The sequence below is a fragment of the Mustela erminea genome, chromosome 11, assembly GCF_009829155.1.
Source record: "Mustela erminea isolate mMusErm1 chromosome 11, mMusErm1.Pri, whole genome shotgun sequence".
Taxonomy (NCBI): domain Eukaryota; kingdom Metazoa; phylum Chordata; class Mammalia; order Carnivora; family Mustelidae; genus Mustela; species Mustela erminea.
The window spans coordinates 32,149,235-32,177,206 of record NC_045624.1 but is presented as its reverse complement, the minus strand read 5'-3'; the positions used below and the strand labels follow the sequence as shown (position 1 = coordinate 32,177,206).

Here is a 27,972-nt window from a genome sequence, read left to right as displayed (position 1 = left end):
TTTTGTTTCTAGACTTCACTTCTGATGATGATTATGGGAGAGTTGGAGCCTTCAGAGGGCAAAATTAAGCACAGTGGAAGAATTTCATTCTGCTCTCAGTTTTCCTGGATCATGCCTGGCACCATCAAAGAAAACATCATCTTTGGTGTTTCTTATGATGAGTATAGATACAGGAGTGTCATCAAAGCATGCCAGCTAGAGGAGGTAAGTCACTATGTGACATAATTCTGACTATGCATATGAAATCTTTAAACTACTTAAGATATATAATTAGTCTCCTATTCAATAAGTCAGTCTACATATATTAACCAAGTTTCCAACATGGGCAAAGTACTCTAAGTAAATCCACTAATAAAATAAATATGTCTAATAAATATATGACCACTAATAAAATATATGATCCCTGCTCTAGGAGACTTACAAAAACATAGAGAAGGTACAATTTATTTTTAAAATGATGGGCTGATTTGGTTACAATAAAACCTCTTTATGAAATGGAGAGAATTTTATTGACTCATTCGTGAGTCATGTGTCCTCAGTGGACACTTATATGCATGCATTTTTTAAAAGATACTTCAAAATTACTTGAGAGGATTTTAGTAATTTTAAATAACAACTATAGCCTAGCCGAATGAGCAATGATCTTCCAGTAGAGAATCAGAGATAAAATTGTGATTATATTTTATCCAAAACATATTGGGTGTTTTTAGAGAACACAGATATTTGTCTAGGTGGGGACTGGTTTATAGGAGTGGTAGGGTCTTGCAAGATAAATCACAAGCTTTATTTGTTAGTTGAAAGGTATTGGAAGGTTTCTGGTGAGCTTTATTATTACTGTTATTATTTTTTGCTTTGAATATACCTTTCCTCAAGAAATAATTTTATAAATGGTGATTTGAATCCAACAATAAAAGTATATTTATTTAACCCCAATAGACCATAGCTGTATTACTAATAATAAATTCAGAGCTGTGTGTCCCTCATTTATGAAATGAGCATTTACTAACATGAACATTGTGCTAAGTGTGGGAAAACCAAGCTGAAAAATACACAGTCCATTTTCTAAAGGTTCATGTTATAGTGATCTGTGTTTTAATGAACTATTGTATGGTATGTGAATTATATCATAATAAAGCTGTTAAAAATAACGAAAGTAAAGAGAATAAGAGGAAGAAGAGCATATTCTTTTCTCATTCTATGACCAACCTCAAAATTATTTTTAATGTGTATAAGTTAGTTTTTTTTCATATACTCATATTTATGGACTATTTCCATCCAAAGGAAAGGCCATCACATCTTTATTTCCTCTAAAAGTAGTTTCAGAGGCGCCTGGGTGGCTCAGTGGGTTAAAGCCTCTGCCTTCCGCTCGGGTCGTGATCTCGGGTCCTGGGATTGAGCTCCACATCATGCTCTCTGCTCGGCAGGGAGCCTGCTTCCCCCTTTCTCTCTGCCTGCCTCTGCCTACTTGTGATCTCTCTATGTCAAATAAATAAATAAAATCTTTAAAAAAAAATAAAAGTAGTTCAGTAACACTCAGTTTCCATTTCTTCTTACCTACCTTGCCCCCCAGCACACATACCTGGCTCTAAACAACCACTAATCTACCTTGTATCTCTAATTGTTGTGGACAATTAACACAAATGCAAACATTCAGTATATGACCTTTTGTGCCCAAATAAACTTTTAAACTAGAAAAAGTTAAGAAGTCTTCATTTTGAAAACATTTGGCGCTTGCTGCATTTCGTAAAAATATAAATAGAATAAGATCCTTATACTTGAGAGGTTCATGGACCGGTAGGGGAAAGAAACATATTAATAAGGAATGTAGTTGGTGCTCTAATAGAAAATGAAAGAGTGATTTCTGTAGGAGTGAAAAGAGGGAGCATAACAATAGATCTCCGTCTGCCTGATGTAAAGAATAACCTCCAAAGGTGGTACAAGGATAATTCCTCTAATAGAATGATTCACTGTGGAATTCCAGTGTAACAAGAGGGAAACTGATGGCTTTGGAGGAATTTTTTTGATTAAGAACATTAGAGCTGCCAATAAAGTAGAAGTTTAGCTTGGTCTGAAGAAGTGGGCGATTGATGAATAAATGGTAACTGGATTATTGAGAAAATTAAATGGTATGAATATAGGGTATATAACATAGTGTCTGGTGTAAATTATCTATTCTATAAATATTAGCTCCTTTCTACTTTCTTTAGAGGTGGTGAATACTGCTAGAGAACGTGATGTAAGATAAATGTGTTCTTAGAGTCAGTTCTTATTAGAGAGTGACTTCTATGGAAATAAGATGGAACTTGGTATAATTAAGATGGCTATAAAAAGTCATCAATGTGAACTTTAATGATGACAAAAGTGGTTCTAAGAAAAATGATAAAAGTGGTTATCTGTAAATATGGTAGTTGTTCTTCCTGACCCAAACAGAAGTTGGAGTATCCTGTCAAAGAAACCAGATGGCATTGGACAGTTTAGAGTTCAGGCACGTTGTTTCCATGCTCCAGAAATGGCAATGGGGGTGGGCGGTGATTCTAGTTTCTATGTGCCTTTCACACTCCAAAACACGACTCTGTACCAGACACTGTTCACTGTGGTGGGGTCAGGGCAGGTACAAAATGAAAACATTATTTTCCCTCCTCAAATAACTTATGGGCTGGTTGGGGGAAAACATAAAGGAAGAGATAGCAAGTATTGGAATAAAGGTATTCTTAGGGCACTGCGGAAGCCCAGTTGAGGGCTTTTGGTTTGCCTCAGCAGTTCAGGAAAGGCTTTCTCTAAAAGTGGACAACCTGAGGGATGAGTAAAAGTGGGAAGGGTATTCTGGACAAAAGGAACTGAGCAGAAACACAGGATGTGAAACCAGTTGGTTAGTGCAGGGAACCATGTCTTGATAGAACCAGAATATAACTTGGGGGCACTGAGTGTGGAAAGAGGAATGAACCCATTGGACCACAGCCTGGGGGCCTTGTACACCAATCTCAGGAATTTGGTCTTGGAGAGCTTTAATCAGGGGAAGAAGGATGCAGGCAGTTTTGTATTTTTGATATATCACTTGGCTGTAATATGAGAAACAGAATTAAGGTGGGTGCATTTTGAAACTGGGATGGCAGAAAGAATATATATTTTGAAATCTGACAGAGTTGGGTTACTAAAGAAAGTTACTTAATCCTATTATACACTGAGTTTTGTCCTCTCAATATGGAGATTATATTATTTATTTTGATATTTTTCTGGCTCACCAAAATTACTTAATAAAATAGCCAGTAGTAGTAGTTGTCGTCGTCGTCATCATAGTAGTAGTATTTGTTGTTCTGACTAGAAGGGAGACTAACAGGAACTGTTTCAGTAATCCAGATAATGGTTTTAAGGGACAAGAAGAAACAGAAATTAAGCAGAGGCATTGTGTGGAGATCAAGAATGCCATATTTATATACTATTTCCATCCAAAGGAAAGGGTGTCAGGGAAAATGGGCCTTCAGGGAAGACTGAGAGTTTTTTTTCCTGAAGAAATTAGAAGAAGAGAGAAATTGGTTTAGGATTAAGGATTCCTTGCACGACAGGAGCTGAAAAGGGGGATAGGTAGGATTGCCATGGGTTTAGGACAGAAGCACGTGAAGGTGAATTACATACAACTGAGACATCTGATCAAGACAGAAAGATCATAAGTCTTACTAATAAGGTTTCCAGTGGAAGACACCACTAGGTAGACTTGAATAAATAACTTTATAATGATGATGACATACATTTTGCTTCTGTAATGTACATTTCACTCTTCTTCCCCTTTGCCTTAAGTTGTCAAAACACTGAGCTTTTCATTTCTAATGATCTCTGAGTCGCTGCTCCCTCCTGTCCCACTGACTGTTGCAACGAGGCCTTTCTAGTCATCTTATAACAGGCAAAAATACACCCAGCACCCTAAATTCTCTGTACTTGATACTGGCAAATGTAGTGAGTACACTGAATATAGAGCGTGTCTGTTTCTTTTTTTGTTGCTGAATATTCCCTGTACATTGTTATTTATCCAACCACATGACAAATTGTTTGAGAGCTGTGACTCTTAAACATTTATTTTGGTATATTCTGCCCAGGACGTGGAGAGGCAGTTTTGTAAATTCTTTCAGGTGACTATTTCAGCAATATCTTGGAGTAGGCATGCCAGTTATGGGAATTGTGCTCAGCAGCTGTTCCCCTCTGAGTCTCACAGTCTCAGGGTTGGACAAGATGGTTCCATGGCAGGAGTATGTTACTGAGTAGGGAAAGGAAAGGAATTACAGGTGCTAGACTATCTTAGTCAAAACCAAAGGTGTCCCTATTTTCAGTCCCTGAGAGTTTCTACTTTTGGTATTTTTCTTGTTGTCATGAAATAAATATTCCTCACCTTTCAAGAAGAGGCCTGTAGGGGCCTTCCCAAGGGAGGATTTTCTTTTTTAAATGTGGAGGAGTTTGGAGCTGAGGACCATGAAACACCCACAGTGTCCCCAAGGGGGAGCAGCTGGTGTCCGCCACAGTCACCCTGGCTGAGTCCCCCGCAGGGACCCTGGTCCCCAGTACGAAGAGTCGTGAGTCCATCTGTTTTCATTTTGACTGCCAGCGTTGATCTGTTTCTGAATGTGCTCCAGCCAGACTTGGAACTGGAGATGAGAACGGGATATTTTCTTCCTCATTTTTGTGTTTTTGTTCAGCTCTAATATCTACAGAGCACTTGCGTATGTAGTGATGCCTGCCGTCATAGGAGCAGGCAGGTAGGGTAAGTTGGCGTGAATAGGAAACAGCATGCACAACATACTTCACATAGTTTTCTGATTTCAGTCTCCTGAAAACTCTTCCCTCAGAGGGGTAGCTTAAAGACTTTATCACGGGGAAGGGCCCGGAGACAGCTCTGTGCTATAGAATGACTTGTGGTGTGCAGACCCGAGGGAGCAAGTCAGGTGTGGATCCTTTGCCTTCGGCCCTTCTCCTTTACGAATGTCTCCATGTCTTGCTTTATGTTTCCTACTTTTGGATCTAGATGATGGTACTACAGATTTCTAGACAAATGTAGAGGTATTTGTTTTCTTAGGTGTTTTTTTTTTTTTAAGATACCATTTTATATCCCAGTGCCAATCAGCTTATTCTCTTCTTTCCATGTAACCAGACTACCCCTGAGGGGCCTCCTCAATTTTGTATGCTTTTGTAACCAGCCCTGGAGACTTTTGCTAGCTTAAAAAAGATGACTCTGTTGAACTGGGCCCTTGTTAACTTACTTATCTCTTAAGGAGATTATAACCCTGTTTAGTTATTAAAAGAGGAACAGACTTCACTGTTCTCTTGTCTTTCTTCATTTTCAGGTTATTGGTTTTTTTCACACTTCACCAATACCTTACCCTACCATAGAACCCACAGCTGACAGCAAGAGAATTCTAGGCAGACTGGTGTTTGGGTAATGGGTAGTTGGACTGACTATATTCAGTGACTCACTCTCTTGTAAAAGTACCTGGGTTTGGCTTTTATGATAGTGTGTGATGGGTCGTGGGATATGAGAAGAAGCTAGGGACTTAGGATATATAATCGGTTTTCACAGAGATGTTGAGATCCTTTTGTAACCGCAAAATGGTCTTCATTATGTACTCTGTCTTGGCAACCATTACATATGCATTGTAATAAAAATATTTACTATGTTTGTTGCAGAATTAAAATCTGTTTGTGTTTTCTTTACCACCACTGCTTGGCAGTTTTCATCTTTAAGTCACTAGAAGAAAGCAAATTAGGAGGAAAATTGGCAAGAAGTTGCTAAAGGAAAAAAAAAAACTTGGGAGGGAAATTGGCAAGAAATATGAAAAACTTGGGAGGGAAGTAAGCAAAGAAATGAGTTAATGACTGTTCTGGAAAATAAATTCCATCATGCAGATACCGCAAGTCTAATTAAATTTGAATTTGACTTTTGGATATCCAGATCTGGCCAAAACTAACCTGTGTGAACAGAGACTTAACCTTTGGTTGGTCAGTCCACCACTACAGGAGAATTCAGGAACGTTCATTTGAGAGATCTGTAAATAAAAAGGGGCCATAGGAATTAACATCTGCATTCAGTAACAGCCAAGACATAATGGAGACATAAAACAGATATTTGAAACACATTGAACTATGTCCCCTAAACCAGAATAAACCATACTTAATGACTGCACCTTGAACCACCTGTAATTTTCTCCTAATAGTTAATTAAGTTGGAAAGCACAGCCATTTATTTACTGTAATATGAAGCAAGTACATTTATTTTATAGAATCACTGAGCCAGAACCTAACAGAAATGCCATAGCACTTCCTGAATTGAACTGTTATTTCACTTCATTTGAGCCCTGAAACTTAAAAAAAAAAAACTCTAGCTAACATCTATCAAGAGAGTACATGTTGGCATTGCTGTGCTAAGCACTCTGCACACATTGGTCCATTGAATTCTCACTTTCTTGTTATCTCGTGACAGCTTTGCTTAGAGTTTGCTGTCAGAGAGAAACTGTGCTGAATTCTTAAAGTGTGAACCTGATTTTAGGAATTGAAATTGCAAATTCTGGAATTAATTATTAGCTTAACAAATGAGAGTTTTACATCTCTAAAACCAAAATAGCCATAAGAGTGCTGGTCTCAGTAAGATTTGGACAAGTCAACAGAACAGTAATATAAAAATTTAATTATAATGGTCTGGGACCAGGCTATCTCAGGAATAAATAATGAAATGAAGATATTCAAGGTAAGGTTTTGTATTAAAAGACAAAAAAAAAAATCATGACATTTTCCAAAGGTAAAAACCATGATGTATCATTATGTCTATGCTCAAGATTTCATCCCTCCCAAAGAACTGGTATTCTGAGCCATGCACTCTAAGAGTTATCTTCTTTGTAGCAGTGGCTAACAAAACAAGATCAAGGGAAGATTTTACACTTATATTTCATACCTTAGAACTCAGTGATGTTCATAAAGGTCTTTGTAAGAAAGGAAACATGTTTTTTCTAAAAATTCTGAGTATAAGTGTTCCCTTGAGAAAACAACCCTCGAAATGGCAATTGTATTACCATTAGTGTCTTTCAGAACAAAATCTGTAATACCTAATTTTTATTCAGAAGGTTTAGCTAAGCTTGATTCACATTTTCTAAATTAAAAAGTTGACTTCAGCAAATATTTGAGCTCCTCTCATGGACGTGTAACATTTTAGGCACTCTGGATGCTGCCTTCAATTATAACAAGGGTCCCTGTCTGCAATTAATTTTTTACTTATAGATATTTTGGGGGAAAGATTATATATATATATTCATTTAGTAAATATTTGTAAGTGCAACTAAGGACTCTGCCAAACTCTGGAAATTATTAATGAACAAGACACAATCCCTGTCCTTAAGGGGGTTTTATTCTAGTGGAGATGACCAAGTAAAAACCAGAGCAGTTTGATAAATTCTATGATATTGATTAATATAGGGTCCTTTAATGAGTACAAGGAAGTAACATTTAATCTGATATTAGAAGTTCAGGCAAGGCTTCCCTGGAGGAAGTGACATCTCAGGTGAGAGATGATGGATGAGCAGGAGTCATTTGAGTGAAGAAGAACAATGAGAACATTCCAGAAAAAGAACAGAATGTACAAGGCCGAGAACCCAGAGAGAGCAGTCTATATTAGAGGAGCTATAGTCAGTTCTGTGTGGCCAGAGTGTATAATGAAATGGGCCCAGAGCCAGGAGAGAGCATTGCACTTTTGCAGGAGCTCTAGGTAGGGCAGCAAGACTGGGATCTGGAAAGACGGGTATATCGCGATAGCTGAACTAGGAGAGGCCAATCAGATCATGGTTTCTATCCTTCCATTTGCCAGCAATTAAAAAAAAAAAAAAAAGGAAGCAGAAAGACAAAGTCACCCCTTTCACTTTGTGCTTCATATAAATTCAGTTAGTGAAATCCACTTCTCAAACAGCCTTCTAGCTGCAGAGGAGTGAGAGAAATGTGGTAATTGATGGGAGCACAGGGAAGTACCCTGGGAGGAGAGCAAATGGGTCTCTAGCATCCTCCACCGTGGCGTTTCTTTATTGGAGGAAGTGCCATAATAAAAACAGTATCTTAGGAAGATTCATCTAATATAATAAGCAAATTGGAGGGGGATAATGGAAATGTTGTGGTTAGAAGTTAATGAAATATTGGCATTCCAATTTTAAAGAAAAGAAGTAAAATTTTTGAGGGACTTGTTGAAGATCCATAATTGATGGGACCAGCAAGAGAATCCAAGTCTTCTGACTCATTTTTTTTCTATACTCTATTAGTGTTATTTCTTATTAGAAAAGAAACTCTAGATTAGACTCTAGTGACTTACCCATTCACTATTGCTGGCTTTAAGTTAGAACTTTAGGCTAGTTAATCGCACTGTGATGTTAACAGTATCATTAAACCATTAAGACTATAAACCTGCCAGTTGTAAAGGGGAAGTTATGATAGCAAAGCCTTGTGACCTAATGGCATTGAGAATTCCATGACATAGTTGTGAAAACTATTTGCAGATCCTAAATAAGTATATCTTGGAAAAACCACCTATACCACATACTTGAAATTTAAATAAGTCAGGACATTTTTTCCCAGATCCTCTTCCAAATTATTTTCTCCTTTTCCTTTGCCCTTGAGGCAGAATCTCTTCTTCAAGCCTCATAACCTCAAATTTAAAATATGGAAGTCCGGGGGCGCGTGGGTGGCTCAGTCATTAAATGTCTGCCTTTGGCTCAGGTCATGATCCCAGGCTCCTGGGATCAAACCCCAGGGAGCCTGTTTCTCCCACTCCCCCTGCTTGTGTTCCCTCTTTCACTGTGTCTCTGTCAAATAAATGAATAAAATCTTAAAAATAAATAAATAAAGACAGGTCCAAGTAGGAGGGCAGTCTGTAGAAGGCAGGAAGCCTGCTTGGAGCCACTTGGGCAACTAGGCTCCAATGTCAGGTCCTGAGGGAACAAGGATCATGGTGGAATTACTTCAGAGGGCGTGAGTGAGTGCATTTTGAAGCCTGGCAGCTAAGGAACTGAATTCCAAAGCTGATTTAGGCACTGGGGAGCTGGGATCTGAGTTAGGAAGTCCAGAGCAGGAGCAACTGCAGGATAGCATAGTACTGTGGCGGCAGAGTACTGGGAGAGAAGTGCTTTATTAGGCATTGGATTTGTCCCAGAATCTTGGGTGGGTAGACCTAGAAAAGATAGTGAAGGAATTAACAGCTCCCTAAGTGCCAATTTTTAGACCAACTGAATCAAAATCATCTAGGAAGCTTTTAAAAACTGGATTTTTAAATGTCATTTCAGAGAATCTGAGATCTGGAGTCCAGAAATTAAATGAATCTAATGTAGAGCCAGAATAGGAGAAATAAGATACTTTGTTTTAAGTATCTTTTCTAACTTTACTTCCTTGGGAGCATTTACTCAAGGACACTTTAAATCATTGCATTCCAGTTCTTCCTTTAAAAATGCTTATGTTATCTTCAAATACAAATACCGACCTCCATACATACAGAAATAAACACTAAAGAAGCATAGAGATATCAACAGAATTATGTATATACTCACAAGTTCATACATAAAACCATATATACGTATGTATATCCCTGAATGTTAAGCAATAGTTTAATATTTGTGACAAGACTGTAACATCCATTATATAAAAGAACTAGCTTTTTGTATTTTTGTTGCCGGCAATAAAAATTATATTGGAATTTGAGTTTTCTGCTATAAATTTGGTCCATATCAAATCTCAATGAAAGAAGAGCTTTTATTTTTCAAGTTGATAAAAAGTTCTCACTTCTTATGCTTTCTAGCAAGGATTAATCTTTAGCCAGTGTTTCTGTGTACAGCTACTTGTAATCAAGTTTGACTTAGGTCAACAAATTACCTTTCCTAATAAGCAGAACTCCAGGTTTGTTTTGTTTTGTTTTAAAGATTTTATTTATTCACCTAAGACAGAGAGAGAGAGAGAGAGCAACAGAGCACAGGTGGGGAGGAGTAGAAGCAGGCTCCTGGCTGAGCAGGGAGCCCAATGCAGGGCTTGATCCCCGGACCCAGGGATCATGCCTGAGCTGAAGGCAGACGCTTTAACTGCCTGAGTCACCCAGGCATCCCTGAACTCCAGGTTTTAATTTATGAATTCATTCATGTGTATTTACTGCTGGAGGAGTTAAGTTCTGTTGATAAATCACAAGAACTTCCCAGCACTCTCAAGATAACACCCATGTTTACAAAAGCTCTGTGCAAAAATGGTTAAAATTCATTCTTTCACTCTCTTTCTAGAACACTTTAGCTCTCTCCATTCTCTCCTTCCCTCCCTCTGTTCTCCTACCCCTTCATCTGTTCTCCAACACTTTCATCTTCCTCCTTGCTCATTTTCCTTATGTATAAAGCATAAGAGCTTAGTAATTATTAAACATTAATAAAATTGGCACTGTCTAGTGATTTATTCTTAAAAACATGTTTTATTGCATGTTATTACCTCTAAAGTTCATGTTCCCTCAACCCAAGTTTCACACTCCCTCCCTTACCACAAGCGGCTATGTTGTCAAGGTTGTTCTAAAGAGTGATAAGGTAGCCATAAAACAAGTTTTATGATATTTTCCTATCTACAAAGTCACAGGAAGCTCAAATGTACTCAGCAAATATTGCAAAATTACAAAGAACGATTAAATGTAATACTCCACCCTTTTCTTAAAGCTCTCCCTCTCTTTAATGTAATGACACCTTGTATCATTCCTTTGTCGAATGCTCAAGTCAGTTAGTGAGCTTTATATTAGCAATTCCTCTTTAACAACTTCTGGTTTGTCTGGCTCAGTGAAATAATATTAGGGTGGTGTTTAGGTGCATTTTTAAAAGTAAAATGATAAACATTTGTATGAAAAGTGCATGTATCATGTTGAGTATACTATATATTTCTTAATAATAATCTTTATTGCATACTTATTATACTACTACTTTGACCTTCTCTCATGCTCTTTATCTAGGTATTTTCAAGTGTTTTTACAATCTCAAACAGACCTAATATATGCACAGAATCCTTTGAAGTTCGCATTTTCCTTTCTGACCAGCATATTGTAAAGGAAGTTAGCCAAAAGAGTAAGGATCTGTTTGAGCAGGTAGAATAACTACATGATGCAAATTCCTGGGCTTTTCTCTAATTCATCTGAGTGAGAATATGTATAACATTTTGAACAAGCTCCCCAGGTGATTCTGAAATAATTGGCTCTACATACTTCACTTTGAGAAACAATGGTCCACATATTTAATTTTATCTGTAGTTAAGCTGTGCTGAGAAAATTATTAAGAAATGAAATGGTTGTATAGCAGAGCTTCAGAAAAAGGGTTTTCAGTGTCTCCTTCAATAAGAAAGTTGAGCACTATGGTTAAAAGTTTATATTTGATTTATGTTATGGTTTAAGTTTTTTATTTAAAAATCTCAGTAGTCAGTTTTTACATAAGAAGTCACATCGTGCCCAGCATCTTAATGGCACTGAATGAGTTCCTCCAACCTTTTTTATGGATAGCTCCTGAGGAACTCAAGTTGTGTGCCGATGAAGAGAAAAGCCATTTGTTTCTGTGCAAGGAGTCTTCTCTAACCAACCCCTGTCCTTACGGTGCTTGTCAAACTCATGACAGTACCAGGCAGTACAATTTTTTTTAAAGATTTTATTAATTTATTTGACAGACAGAGATCACAAGTAGGCGGGGAGGCAGGCAGAGAGAGAGGAGGGGAGGCAGGCTTCCCGCTGAGCAGAGAGCCCAATGCGGGGCTCGATCCCAGGACCCTGGGATCATGACCTGAGCCAAAAGCAGAGGTTTTAACCCACTGAGCCACCCAGGCGCCCCACAATTTTTTTGTTGTTGTTGTTTATAATTTTCACGTAGAAGAAAATATGTTGTGGAGATTGAAAACTACCACCCTTAAGATAAATATATTATCATATTTGAGTGCCCTTAGTAATCAGCAAAGATAAATGTTTAACAATGTATACAAAACAAAATGTTTTATGTTTTACCAAATAGAAAAAGCCAAACACTAATAAATCTACAAATGAACAATAAACTAGACAATCAGGGCAAGTACTCACATTAGCAACAGGATATTGGTATTACTAATTTATTTGATCTTAAAATAATGAGCTTATTCACAATTCTATTCAATGTATCCTTACTATTTTGTTTCCTTTCAATCTCAACTGTTTCCTATGATTTACATTCTTTGAAAAACTTACCTAATTATTCACACTTATACATTTCTCTTCATAAATGGCTTCTGTCTAGAGAAAAGAGGCCAAATATGCTGGCTCAGAACCTCAAATCTTTTCAGATGTGGGAATCTTTTGTTTTCCTGCTTTTTGAAAGATAGCCTGTATCACTAGTATCCATTCTGGGTAGGAAATAACCATATGACAACATCCCTGTTTTTTAAGTGCCTTAGGGGCCTGGACAAACTCTAAGTAGAACTTCCTAACAAATCTTTCCACCACCATTTTCCCATAAAATCCCAAGCTTCAGGCAGTCACTCTGATGAATGTGATATATACTTTTCCAGTCCATTTAATGGAATTTACACCTATGTGTACATATACTTATCAATAAGCAATATTTAAGTTCTGTTTGGGTAGCTTAAGAATTTATGTAAGTGGTGGACTTTCCACACATCATTCTCAACTTGCTCTCTTTGTCCCTATTACCTTTTTGAGGTCTAGCCATGCTACTTATATGTGGAAATTTTTTTCATTCTTCTACTCCTATGCCACATTTTATTTACTCATTCTGCTACTGATGAACATTTAGATTTCTCCAAGATTTTATACAATACTGCAGTGAAAATCTTTGAATATTTCTTTTTGCACATTTGCAAGAATTTCTCTGGAGTAAATATCTAGCAATTGAATTTAGGTGTTTTTGTGTACATAGGCACATTCTGAATTTTACTAGATACTGCTAAGTTGCACTTTAAAGTAGTTATACCAATTTATACTACTATCAGTCATTTTTGAGTGTTCCCATTGATTCACATCTTTGAAAGCTCTCATTATTGATACTTTATATTTTTTATTTTTATTTTTTATTTTTTTTAAAGATTTTTATTTATTTATTTGGCAGAGAGAGAAAGAGATCACAGCAGGCAGGGAGGCAGGCAGAGAGAGGGGGGAAGCAGGCTCCCCGATGAGCAGAGAGCTCATTGTGGGGCTTGATCCCAGGACCCTGAGATGATGACCTGAGCTGAAAGCAGAGGTTTAACTCACTGAGCCACCCAGGCAACCCAATACTTAATTTTTTTCTGAAGATTTTATTTCTTTATTTGACTCACAGGAAGAGAGAGAGCACAAGTAGGCAGAGTGGCAGGCAGAGGGAGAGGGAGAAGCTGAGCAGCGAGCCTGATGCAGGGCTCGATCCCAGGACCCTGGGATCATGACCTGAGCCAAAGACAGATGCTTAACTGACTGAGCCACCCAGAGGTGTCCTCTCTCTCTCTCTCTCTCTCTTTTTTCCCTTGATTTGTAGTTCTTTGATTACTGGTGAGATTATACATATTTTCCTATTTGTTTGCCATTCTGATTTCATATTCTTTACCAATTGAGGAGGGTCAGGTATTGTGGTAGTTATGAAATATGCCTTACAGACCACTACAGTGAAATTGAACAATGGCCCCAATTGCTATACATGAAATTCTTCACACCTAGAGTTTGTGTTGAGACTTCTTCCACAGGCAGCTTCCTGTGAATCAGGAATATTGCAGGATACTAAAGCAGATTTGTGTTTAGAGGATGTGGGACCTAGTTATTAACTGATTTTGGCTCAGAGACTCCCAGATGGCTTTCCAAGAGTTGGTTAGATTTAGACAGTGGTCTTGAGTTCTTCCATCCAACCTCTGCCCTTCTTTCCTTCACTTGGGGGTTGGACTTGCATCTAGGTCTGACATATCTCCAGCCTTCCCTGCTCTCTTCCCCGTTAACTTATACATCTATATTTCCCCTAACAAGATCATTACATGTTTAATTCTGTCTTAGCTAAAGAGAAGTGATCTTCAAAATTACTTGGAGGGGATCTAAACTAATAGGAAATTGAATATGTCTTAAGTGTTAGACAAAATTTTTTATCTTCCAGCAATGCTTTCCTCAACAGCCTTTTAATGGTGTGTAAAATGCCATTTTTTTAAAGTATAGTACATCTAACCAGGGGTTATCACAGCTGCTACCCAAAATTAAAAACCTAAAAATATATGTATCTATTAAGAGTAAATAAATAAATAAAAACCAAAAAAAATTTCTTCACCCAGAGAAACTGGATAATATACTAACAAGTGATCAGAATTTATTTCAAAGCACAAAAGGACTTGAATAGATATGTTACCATTGTAAAGCTGGTTTAGAGTCTGCTAGTTCAAACAACACTGTCATTAGATGATTTTAAAATTGAATTGTATCTTACCCTTAAGTAACATATATTTCTATATTATTTAAACTATACCAAACCAGAGAAAAAGTTGGGAAACTCTTTGACTAGTTTTCTTTTTTTTTTTTAATTAAAATATACATACAATAGTATATTAGTTTCTGGTATACAATATATTGATTCAACACTTATACATATTATGAAGAGATCACCATGATAAATCTAGCTACCATCTGTCCCCATACAAAGTTGTCACATACTGCCGCATACTTTATTCCCTATGCTGTACATTATATCCTTGTGCCTTACAGTTTATACCTTTCATTCCCCTTCCCCTATTTTGCCCATCTTCCATCCCTCTCCCCTCTAGCAACCACCCATTTGTTCTTTATGAATCTGTTTCTGTTTTGTTCGCTCATTTGGCTTTATTTATTTATTTATTTGATTCTACATATAAATGAGATCATCATATGCTTGCCTTTCTCTGTCTGACTTATTTCATTTTTTGTATTCCTGCCAACAGTGCACAAGGATTCCCTTTTCTTTCATTTTCCTAGAGCCAGGATAGTCTTAGTACAAAAATATGTAAATTAATATAAAAACAAAACTATAGCTAACCATAATAATGATATAGATATTCAAATAAAATGTTATCAGATAAAATATTAACAAGTAGATTCCAGCATGGTATAAGAAGTGATAAAATATGACCAAGAAAGATTTATAATAGGAATGCAAGGGTGCTTGTATTGCAATAGAATGAAATCTGTAAATACAGTATAATTTGTTACATTGATAAGGAGGAAAACCATATAGCAGGGTCAGTAGATGCTAAAAGTGTACAAAAAATTCAGCAGTCATTTATATTTATAATAAAAATTTTAAAGTAAAAAATAGAAGTAGAAGGAAACTTTAAATGCAGTAACTTTTTTTAACCCACCATCCCCAAGTAGACATCATTTTAAATGTTGAAAAATTAATGTCATTTGTCTTAAAATAGGGACAATATTAAATGTTTGTGAAGAGATTGTTTATACAAAAAAAAAAAAACCCAAAAAACAAAAACCCAAAGAAGTTCTAGCAAAGAACAAACAAACAGAAAACATAAGTCCGTTAGAATTATTAAGGGGGCACCTGGGTGGCTCAGTGGGTTAAGCCTTTGCCTTCGGCTCAGGTCATGATCTCAGGGTCCTTGGATCGAGCCCCACCTCAGGCTCTCTGCTCAGCAGGGAGCCTGCTTTCCCCTCTCTCTCTGCCTGCCTCTCTGCTTACTTGTGATCTCTCTCTCTCTCTCTGTCAAATAAATAAATAAATAAATTTTTAAAAATCTGTAAGAATTATTAAGGGAGTATAATAACATGGCTGGATAGTAGATAAGCATGCAATAATAACTAACTTTCCGTTAAGCTAGCAATGGTCATCAAGAAATAAAAATGTGGGGCCTGGTTGGCTCAGTGGGTTAAAGCCTCTGCCTTCGGCTCAGGTCATGATCCCGGGGTCCTGGGATCGAGTCCCGCATCGGGCTCTCTGCTCACCAGGGAGCCTGCTTCCCTTCCTCTCTCTCTCTGCCTGTCTCTCTGCCTACTTGTGATCTCTGTCTGTCAAATAAATAAATAAAAATCTTAAAAAAAAAAAGAAATAAAAATGTAAAGCTATTCAATTCACAATTGTAGAAAAAAATAAAATATCGAGGAGTACTGGTAGGAATGTAAATTGGTGTAGCCACTTTGGGAAACTTTAATTAAAATAATTAAAAATTTTACTACCATATGACCTAGCAATTGCACTTCTGGGTATTTAACCAAAAGAAGCAAAATCACTATCTTGAAAAAATATCTGTACTCCCATAACCATTCCAGCATTATGTAGAATAGCCAACACATGGAAACAACATAAGTACCCATTGACAGATGAGTAGATAAAGAAGATATTTTCTTCTACATATAATGGAATATTATCCAACATTAAAAAAATGAAATCTTTCTGTTTGTGACAACATGAATAGACCTAGAAAATATTATGCTAAGTAAAATAAATCAGACAGAAAAAGATAAACACTGTATGGTCTCACTTACACATGAAATCGTAAAAAATTGGAACTCGTAGATACAGCATACAGATAGGTGGTTTCCAGAAACAGGAGTGGGGTTGGGGGTGTGAGAGAGGATGAAATAGATGAAGGTGATCAAAAAGCACAGACTTCCAGTTTTAAGGAAATTAAATCCTGGGGATATAGTGTGTACACTAAGGTGACCATAGTTTACAATACTGTAGTATATTTTGGAGGAATACTAAGAGAGCAAATCTTGTAAGTTCTTTTCACAAGAAAAATAAATTTGTAACTGTATGTGGTGATAGATGTTAACTAAATTTATTGTGACTCATTTTACAAGATATACACATAACAAATATGTTGTACACCTGAAATTAATGCAATTTTATATGTCAGTTATGTCTCAATTTAAAAATATTAAGGATGGGGGTGCCTGGGTGGCTCATTCAGTTAAGGGTCCAACTCTAGGTTTTGGCTCAGGTCATGATCTCAGGGTTGTGAGACTGAGCCCCCCCATCCGGCTCTATGGTGGCTATGGACCCTGCTTAAGATTCCCTCTTTCTCTCTCCCTCTGCCCCTCCCCACTGTGCACACATGTGTACACACTCGCTCTCTCTCACTCTAAAGCAAACAAATAAATAAAATAATAAAAATAAATAAATAAATTGGGCATAAATCTAACAGGAAGTATATAGGACATATATGAAGAACTGTAAACTCTGCTGACGGATCTAAAACAAGATCTGCCTTGGTTTGAATCCTAGCTCCAAACTAGTTGTGCTATTTTGGAATGATACTTAATCTTTTCTAACTTTCAATTTCTTCACATTTAAAATAAGGATAAGGCTGTATTGAATATTTAAAAAGTTAATACATTTAAAGTGCTTAAAATGGTATGTGACATACAGTAAGCCCTCAGTATACATTAGCTAATATTACTATTACTTTTGCTGTTGCTGATATTGTTATTATATAGAAGATTAAAGGAACAAAAAGAGCCATAAGATTTATGAATAAGGGTTGTGCTTTGCCAGATATTAAATTCATAGTTAATGCCTGTAAAAGATCAAAACCAAAAAACCCAGCAGAGTATTAGTATAGGAATAGGAAATGGATCAGAGAAATAAGACAGAGAACCCAGAAATAGATCTGAGAAAATATGAGAATTTTATATATAGTAGATGATATATAAATTCAGAGGAACATTATTTAATGAACTGTGTCTCTTATCCAACTAAGAGGAAAGACGCTTAGATTCTTACACCAGTATATAAACAAAAATTGTACCTTGAATATCTTTTTTTAATTTTATAAGAATAATAAAAATTTTAAGAGAAAATTTAGGATATTACATGAACAACCTGAAAGTGGAGTAATACTTTTTAACCAATATAGGAATTCCAGATAGATATATTGACTTCATGAAAATGAAAATTTTGCAGATCACATGGTATAAACAGAGTGAAAACAAATAGCAGAAAAGATTGTTAATATCTATAACACACAAAGACAAATGAAAGAAATTTGGCTGGAATAGCTTCCTATTTATTATCTTAATAAAATAAAATTAATGTAATAAAATTGCATCTGTGCTCTTTGGACATTTAAAGTCAGTAAGAAAAGTGAAAATGTTCATTCATGATCTTCTATTTTTTCTTATTTTCCTCTTCAAATTTCTTGCCTCTTTTATTCTGCCAATATCTTCTTGCTTTTTTCTAAGAACATCTACTTCTGACACTATTCCTTTCCCATTTTCTTTCTTTACTCTCTACACTCTTCTTCATTTCCTTTTCTTATATGCACACCTTTCTTTTTTGCTTCATGTTTAGTTACCCACCCTTCCTTCATTCTCTCTTTCTCTCTTCTTACATTCCACAAATCATTATTAAATGTTTGTACTGGGCTAGGATTTTGTATCCTCTAAATTCACAATCTATTCCCTAAGTGTAACTATATCATAATCATATTATCAACATAACTACTGGTATTTCTAAATTTTAAAAATATTAAAAGCTTTTAACTAGTGTAGTATTGAATTCAAATCTTGGGAAATGAAAACTCCAATAATTCCAGCATTGTCTGGCTTTTTAACAATGTGTTAGAAAATTTGCCTCCTTTATAAAAGCCTTCACTCAATATATTCACCTAAGGCAACCTCTTCGTTATCTTTTTCACTGTAAAAGATTTATTTTTAAAAAAGAGAATGGGATTTGGGGAAGTAAATGTGGTATAGGAGAAAAATACACATGCGAGCTTTCTTGTTAGTTGCTCTCAATCGAGTACAGAGGGTGTGGTTCAACCAACAGCTCAGTAAATACCTAAGGACTGAGGTGTTCCTGGAGGTGCTTCTTCAGTGAGGTTACAGATTTTAGACTCAGGACTGTGGAATTCAAATGTAGACCTTGTATTTGGATAGACTCCTGCATATGTGCTTTGGCTCATAAGTTGAAAAAAAATCATTCATTTCAGTAGAAGGAAATGAGGCACTTGGTTTGATACATCTCAACCATCAAGGTCTTCCTCACCTGCAGGGGTGCTGGCTGTCTGTGACGTCTTCTTGTGATCATTCTTCAAAGCCTGCGTGACCAGCTTTGCTGAGTCCTACTGTGTCTCCTCCAATATGTCAGCATTTTTTTATCTCTGGCCTCTGGTCCCCCTATGTCAGGACTATTGACTTTAACAGTGCGTTAGGGGCAATGGCTACCATGGTTCTAGCCTCCCAGAGCGGCCAAATAGTTTTTAATATAAATGAATATTTGTTCATTTACCTGCTTTATGAGTTTAGAGTTTTGCTTAGTAAGTTCTATTTAATTTTCATAAGGTAGACAATAGAAACCAATGAATTATAGAAGTAACCATTTTGACAATTTAAATATTGATAATGGTGGTGGTAGGTCAAGGAGATATGATGGATAGCTTCTGGATTGTGAAAGAAAAAGGAGAAAGTTTGTTTTTGTTTTTGTTTTTGTTTTAGTAGATGGAGAGAGAAGAAGGTGGTAACAAAAGAGAGGAGTAGATGTTTGGGGATGAGTAGAGCACAGGGAGAGCAACTTTTTCTTAACTAAAGTGAGAGTTCTACCTAACTCCTTCTTCATGTCTCAGGAGAACCTCATTTCTTCCAGAAAGCCTTCTTGGATTTTCTATTATAGGATACTTCTGTTACAGGATACAATTAATTTGCCAATTAGTCATGTACTGTTTTATAACTTATCTTAAAAGAATTAATTAAGTCATTGAGATGTTATTTAGCATTCTCCAGGACTATGGCTTGTCTTCCAATTTAGACTTGACAATGAGTGGGAATCAAGGACTATTTTTTTTATAAATGTTAAACTTCTTTTACAATGCCTGGCATGAGAAGCTCACTAACTGGGAGTAAGGATGTTGTGACCCATGTGGACATTGGTGACAAGAGAGGCAGAGTTGATGACAGAAGACTTTGGATTGAGGTGCTAAGGATGGTGGGGAAGAAGACTGGTAGGTGGGCAAGAGATGTATGGAAAGGAATTACCAGTATCCTTGGCCACCCCTCAGTATGCTTAGGTACCATAGGGGATATGAATAGTATTTTTAGTTTTTCTTGTTAGGAGGTTTATTCATGTTTGGAGATTTCCTTTTAAAAGACTGAGTTTAATTTGGAAGGTAATGGCATTTTAGCATGTTAGCAGTATTTGAATTTGTGTAATAGACTTGTGGATTATATATACACATTTACATACCCATACATGTACATTTAGTTTGCCTTTTGGTTTTTCCAAATCTTATTTCACGGTCATGAAGGACATTCTAAAAACTGAAGAAAAATTTATTTCTAAAATTTCAGGCACATTTTGCCCAATTAAAGTGGATTTGAAATAATTGAGATGTGGTGTTTTAAGTTTCGGCTATGGTTAGAGCGACAGTCTGATATATGACTGCACTTGAAGGAAAATGTACCTTTCAAGTTCAGAAACACATGAACAGTTCCTCTCTAACTTTCTGTTTTTGATAATAGGACATCTCCAAGTTTGCAGAGAAGGACAATATCGTCCTTGGAGAAGGTGGAATCACACTGAGTGGAGGGCAGCGAGCAAGAATTTCCTTAGCAAGGTGAATATCCCATTATTGGTTCAGCGAGCATTTGTTGTAAATATCATGCATGTAAAAATTATAGACATTTCTCTGTTTTCTATATTCTGTTTCTGAAACTGAAAAATGCCTCGGGTTTTATGATTAGCAAGTGAAGAATCACCTTTAGGAACTACAGATAATGGTTTAGTATTCATATTTGATAAAGATGATGGCTTTTTCAAATGACATGCTCTTTGGCATCTCTACATTTATTTACCTTATGGCATGATTTAGTACAAGTAGAAAACTCTGAGTTTCTGCATAGCACAAGGGAAAGAGTATGCTTTTGTTAAGTCTGTCACAGGACTCTTCATTTAACCCCACCCCACAAGGCACTCACCTGTTTTAAGCTTCTGCTTCTACTTCTTAGTTTATATAAACATACATTTTTTTGGCAAATGATGTCACTTGGCTCCAAGTCTGTAATCTTTAAGGGAAAATAAATAGGGTAAGCACATCTAACATTGTGGGGGACAATGAAGTCCCTTGGTAGAGACAGTCATAATCTCTGCATTTTGAGCTGTCAAAGAAAAGCATATAAAGTTAATTTGTGTCAAGGAGAAGGCTTTGTGGTTAAACTGTAACTTTCAGTTTAAAAAATTATTGGTAATATGAGAAGTCAAATATTCCTCCAGTTTTATTTGAATAGAATTCTTCTCACTGTGTTGCAAGGTTGTTAACAAGAAATCACATTGACTTATTGATATGTTGGCTCCTTTCTCCTGCTTTCAAAGGCTGGAACAGTAAACCCACTGAGCACCTGCAATTGCCTGGTATTATTCTAGGTGGACTGTGTGTGTGTATGTATGTATGTGTAATTTTACTTAACGCTCATGTTTCCCTGCAAAGAAAGAATTGTTCTCCCCACTCTGTGAAAGAGATCATCAGATAATTGAGGCTATTAGAGCTTCACTTGCCAAAAACTATATCAGGAAATCGTAGAGTCACAGTTTGAACCAGATCCTCTTGACTCTCGATGTTAAACCATGACTTGATTTTGGGATTACTTATTAAGTCATAAATCACTAGATATGGATAATTAGAAGACAATATAATAGCTTCTAAATAGTTAGAAACTGATTAATCAGAAGATAATTGATAACTGATAATTAGATAATTAATATTATAATAATTGATAATTATTACAATATTGATAACTGATAATTAGATAATTAATAAGATAACTGATTAATTATCAGAAGATAATTTAGAAGACAATATAATAGCTTCTAAATAGTTAGAAACTGATTAATCTGGGAGCCAAAGGAAAACTTACCTTAAGCATTCCATTTCAAATTTAAGATATGTTATATGGCTTCTTGGCATTTAACACAGAATTGAGTTTGTATCAATAAAAGTTTAAAATTTGGTTTTATTGTAAGATACACACAATTTGAGGTACTATTGAAAGTAATTATTCTTATTCTGATTGGAATGTGTCATATGTTGTCCAGTTTTAGATGGTGAATGCATTATTTCCATTTCTTGAGAAACTGTGGTGATAAGTATGAAGGGGAGAGAGAAAAACTGAGTAGCAGAGAGGAAAGACCTTGAGGGTACATTTTGATAGGGGTCTTTTATCTAGCTCTTGCATGTTATCTTCAAAAATAATTTACACTGCAAAATTCTTTTAGATTTCACTGCCTTTTTGCAATTTCTGATTATTTAAATTTTCTTCTCTTAGTTACAAGCTGACTGAATACAATTTTTATAGAAAGTACCAAGAATTATATGTAAACACTGAATCCCATGTGTGGGATAGGGGTAATGTCACAACAACCCACACCTGAAAAATTTAAATGTTATGAAGATTTAGTCTTATTTCTGTTAATATGGGACTATACCTTCATTTTGTTATTGTTCTAAGATCAGTTTGATGAAGATTATACTTACTTGTAATTTTTTTTTAACTTGAAAAGTAAAACTGATATGGGTGTACATTTTTGTTGTGAATTATTTATCCTTCACTTGTTTGGAATTCTTACAAATATGGTGCAGAGATTGAAATTCTATGGAACAAAATATGATAGTAATATTATAGCTGCAAGAATTTTTTGGTAGGGGTCAAATTTACCTCTACTTCGGTGCTGCTATTTCGTTGTGGTCTCTGATATTTTACAGCATCAAAATAGCGTATCTTCTTCTTTGCTTTCCCACCACCATGCAGGATCTTTGAGGGCAGGGACTATGTAATTTTTACCATCATATTCCCAGCACATAGCATGGTGCTTAGCTCTAAACAGATACTATTATTAAAAATATTCTTTTTTTAAGTTAATGTTTTAAATTGTGTGGTATGATGAGATTCAGTTTAACTTCTGCTGGTTTATGCCACTTAATTTAGCAAAGCCACTTCAGTCATTCTTGGAATATTGCAAAAAAACACAAAAATCATTTGTGAATTACCTTTTTGATTTTGATTTAGAGCTGTCTGTACTAAATGACAGGAAATATTTTAGTAATCTAATTTCATATCAATTTTCTTTTTAGAGCAGTATATAAAGATGCTGATTTATACCTATTAGACTCTCCTTTTGGATACCTGGATGTTTTAACAGAAAAAGAAATATTTGAAAGGTATGTTCTTTGAATAACTTATAATGCTCATGCTAAAAGACAAGAAAGAACAACTATACCATCAGAGACTGCATTTTACTCTTGAGAATCATGGCCACCATTGTGACTCATTGTGGCAGAAAGACTCATAGTACTTACTTAAATCCGATCTTCCCTTTATAGTCAAAATTCAAGATCAATAACCTTTTGTGACCACCTCATGGTAAACCAATTTCTTCCATTGCTATTGTTACAACAATCATTATCTATGTAGTTTTTGCATTATTATCACCTTATGGCATCTGTTATTTTAATTGGCTATCATACTTGACGTTTTTACTTTTCTGTGTTAGTGTTTTAGCTTATCTTCTTAAATAGGATATTTCTTAAGAAACTAAACAAGCTGAATGTTTTAATGCAGGTGACTGATCAGACTCTTCATCTACCTTGATACCTCCTACAGAATTTCTTCCTTAGTCACACGAAACTAGGGACTTAAATTTCATGGGAGCTCCCACTGGGATTCAACATATGTAAAATTCCTAAGAGGAGCAGTTTGTTATATGACTTGATTTCAGCTTCAAAATGATTTCATGAACTCTAAAGTAGTTTATTAGGAGAATTATTACAATACTCTTCTGAAATAAGTATTTTAAGCAATAAGGATATAGAGATGTGTGTATGTATAAAATGGTTTGATTACCCCTAGAACACCTTTCCTGGAATTTAAATTTAATACCTAGGATTTTACAATCTTATGAGTATGATAAGTAATTTCTTACTAATATAAACTTTGTTAGCTATATTAGTATGTTAAAGTATAATCTTGTATAACTTCTTTCTTTCAAGATTTTATTTGTTTTGTTAATTATTTTATTTTAGAGAAGCTGGGGTGAGCATGGGGGAGAGGGACAGGAAGAGGAGGAGTAGCAGATTCCCCACTGAGCAGGGAGCCCAAAACAAGGCTAGATCCCAGGACCCTGGGATCGTCACCTGATCTGAAGGCAGATCAAGTCTGACTGAGTGACTGAGGTGCCTCTAGAATGATGCCTCTTTCTATACAATATATGATGTCTTAATGTCAAAACAAAAAGAAACTGGTCTATTGGTTCTAGATGGTTCTAGTCAGGATTTACTTTTAAACTAAAAGGAAATTTTGTTAGAGGAGGGTCAAATTTATTATTCAATTCTCAGGTTTATTATTATTTTTTAATAAATCAGATTAGTCTTGATATTATCTCTTGAGAACTAAATTTGTAGCCAACTTAAAATGTAAAAGGAAATTAATAAAAAATGTAAAGAATGTGAAAGCTCTGACATCTTAAAGGACACAAAAATATAAACCCCCAGGGATCTTTAAAGGTTATCTAACAGTTCTCTCATTTTTTAGATGAACAAACCAAGACCCAGAGGATAACCAATTTGCTCAAATCCAACATTTATCTAATATCAGATTTTAATTTCACTCTAGATCTGTTAATCACTCAACTTTAGGGTATAGTATACTGTAATAATTCAGTAATAATATAGTTCATGCTATACTAATTCAAGAGGTACCAAATTAATTGCTGTCATTTACTTTTAGAATTATTTTAAGTATAATAATGACTTTGTTATGATAGCCGTTTTACACAAGAATACATTAATAAAATGTTAGAATATAATACAAAGACTTGTAATAAAATATTTATATAATTGATATCTTGTTTATATCTTTTTATATTCTTAAAGCTGTGTCTGTAAATTGATGGCTAACAAAACTAGGATTTTGGTCACTTCTAAAATGGAACATTTAAAGAAAGCTGACAAAATATTAATTTTACATGAAGGTAGCTGCTATTTTTATGGGACATTTTCTGAATTACAAAATCTACGGCCCGACTTCAGCTCAAAGCTCATGGGATATGATTCTTTTGACCAGTTTAGTGCAGAAAGAAGAAATTCAATCATAACTGAGACTTTACGGCGTTTTTCATTAGAAGGAGATGCGCCTGTCTCCTGGAATGAAACAAAAAAGCAATCTTTTAAACAGACTGGAGAGTTTGGTGAAAAAAGGAAGAACTCTATTCTTAATCCAGTGAATTCTATCAGAAAATTTTCAGTTGTACAGAAGACTCCATTACAAATGAATGGCATTGAAGAAGATTCCGATGAGCCCTTAGAGAGAAGGCTGTCCTTGGTTCCTGATGGTGCTGAGCAAGGAGAGGCCATCCTGCCTCGAAGCAACATGATCAACACTGGCCCCACATTGCAGAGACAACGAAGGCAGTCTGTTCTGAATCTGATGACATGCTCCCCAGGGAACCAAGGTCAAAGCTTTCATGGAAGGACAGCCTCATCCACACGTAAAATGTCGCTGGCTCCTCAGGCAAACTTAACTGAAATGGATATATATTCAAGACGGCTATCTCAAGATAGTGGCTTGGAAATCAGTGAGGAAATTAACGAAGAAGATTTAAAGGTATGTGTAAACGATCAGTGGTTTTGTGTTTGTCACTGAGTGCAACTGAGTGAAATACAGTATATAATATAATATAAAACTTACTCAAATTGTGGGCTGAAGATGAGGATTATTTTAAGAGTCAGAAAGTCTGGAGTCCACGAATTATATAAGCAACTTCAAAATGTACAAGAATAAACTATTTCCTTTGGCAACGAATGTATCTCTTCCCGTAAAATGTATTGAAAGGGCTAGTGTTGGGTCCTTGAGTAGAGCAGTGATAATTATTATAAATTTAGTAAATTATAAACTATTATAAATCTGCTTTGTTACCACCTTAAAACCTCTGTGGAAAGAAGTGGAGTATAAATAAATATATAAACAAAATAGCAACTTCAGTTATTTAGAGGCCAAGGGGTATTTGGTATGGAGGTAACCTGTGTAAGGTATATAAGCATCTAGTCTCTCAGTTATACATTTGTGTGGGCTTCTTTTTATCTTTTAAATTTGCTTTATAAGGTGGCTCTCTGGACAGGTTTCTCTTAAAGAAGTTATATGAAACTCAATGCATGTTAGTGCCAACCTTCAGATAGAAAGTCTTCTATCTTAAGTTTTGAAGAACAAAATGCTTTTTTTCTTCAAATAGGAGGCAACATAAAAGGGGAGAGGTTTTGTTTATTGTGGTTTTTGTTTTTTTGATTGTTTGTTTTGTTCTTGTTGTTGCTAGAAAAGTTCCTCACGGGCCTTGCATGAATTGGGCAGCATTGTAATGAATTGACCTGTTTTAATAGCGTAGATCATTTAAGAGTAGTATGACCTTTGGCAAGGCACAAGTCATTTAACATCTTGGGACCCAAATTTCCTGCTCTGTAAAATGAGAGAACAGAATAGATGATTTCTAAAATGCATGATTTCAGTATTTCTACAATTTTACAAAGGGTTCCTAAGGGATGATTTATCTGTAGGGTTTTAATTTCAATCCGAATGAAATCTCTCAAGCCAGAACTATGAATTTCATTGTAAAGAATGATCTCTTTAACTGATAACAGTTAGTATTTACTGATTGCTTCTGAGCCAGGCAGTGTAGATTTAGTCCTCACCACTATCCCCGGAGGAATGTATCCTTATCCTCGTTTACAGACAAAAATAACTAAAGTTTGGAGAAGTCCAGCTGCCTAAATTCAGGCAGCTCCTAGGAAGTCAGTGGTGGAGTTCAAATTCAAATCCAGGCTTGTTCACTTCTAGAAATTTTTACTTCGAATCGGTGTGCTGTATTCCAATTTCACAGAACCTCTCTGAGTTTCTGAGGCTGCTTTTATGAATTTTGTTGACTTCATAAGAAAACAAAAGTATCTTTTCCCTTGGGAATATCTGGGCTTGCTCTTTTTCAGATTTTGGAAACACATCTACCAAAGGACAGATAAAAACTTCAGGGAAATATGCTGAAGATTAGAATTATATAACTTAAGTCATATGGGGAAAGAGAGATAATCCCAGCTTCTGAGGAACATACAGATATCAACTGGCCTTCACTTCTCTAGGCAGACCTCTGTAGCCAGCAAAATTCCAAACTGTTTTTGTCCACAGAGCCCTGAAGAAATGGGTTAAATCAAGGAGAGTTCTAGCAACTTCAGCTTGATGGTACTATTATTTGATAAAAGGTGTGATGTTGCTGTTAAACATTAAAATGGTAAAAATTGTCCAAAATCAATACAGTTGTATTATCAGTGACTTACTTCCAGAATTTTGAAAAATTCCAGCATTTCTCATTTTTCAAAAAGTTGTGTTCTTCTAGTGGACATTATAGTGGCTATAGAGTGACATCACACAGGTCATTCGTGATGGTTCGTATTTAGTGAAACCCATTAGCTTCAAATACCAGTGTTCCTTTATTTCCACACATTCATTCCAAATAAAACCACAATGGTGGTGTGAAACTCTGTTTTCTCCCTGTAATAACCATGATTCTCTTTGTTAGGAGTGCTTTATTGACGATGTTGAAAGCATACCACCAGTGACGACATGGAACACATACCTTCGATATGTTACTATCCACAAGAGCTTAGTTTTTGTGCTAATTTGGTGCTTAGTTATTTTTCTGGCTGAGGTAAGAATTTTCTGTTGTAAAATATTACTGTGATTTAAAGTTATATTAAGAAGAGATTGGAAGAAGATATATATATGCATATATAATGTGTACTTATCTACACATAGATATGGGTATATTTATAATTTTACATTATATAATGAAATTTATAGTTTCATATAGTTCTGTGCTATTTTGCTGTTTCATATATAACATATAAAATATATTTAAATCATCTAGTTGAAGAGCTTTTAATAGAGAGGTTCAAAACCTCTAAGTAGAATGCCTTTATATGGATTGAAATTAAACAATGAAAATTATTCTTTACTCA

At 35.6% G+C, this 27,972-nt stretch overlaps 1 protein-coding gene across 1 annotated transcript in view; it reads left to right on the top strand.

Moving 5' to 3' along the window:
- The window catches only part of CFTR (CF transmembrane conductance regulator), a 168,956-nt gene that overhangs the window by 71,156 nt on the left and 69,828 nt on the right, over positions 1-27,972 (top strand). Inside the window, exons 11-15 of the mRNA XM_032304554.1 lie at positions 13-204; positions 20,444-20,538; positions 23,050-23,136; positions 24,847-25,576; positions 27,534-27,662. Coding sequence (XP_032160445.1) covers positions 13-204; positions 20,444-20,538; positions 23,050-23,136; positions 24,847-25,576; positions 27,534-27,662 — 1,233 coding nt within the window. The remainder of the gene's footprint in view (positions 1-12; positions 205-20,443; positions 20,539-23,049; positions 23,137-24,846; positions 25,577-27,533; positions 27,663-27,972) is intronic.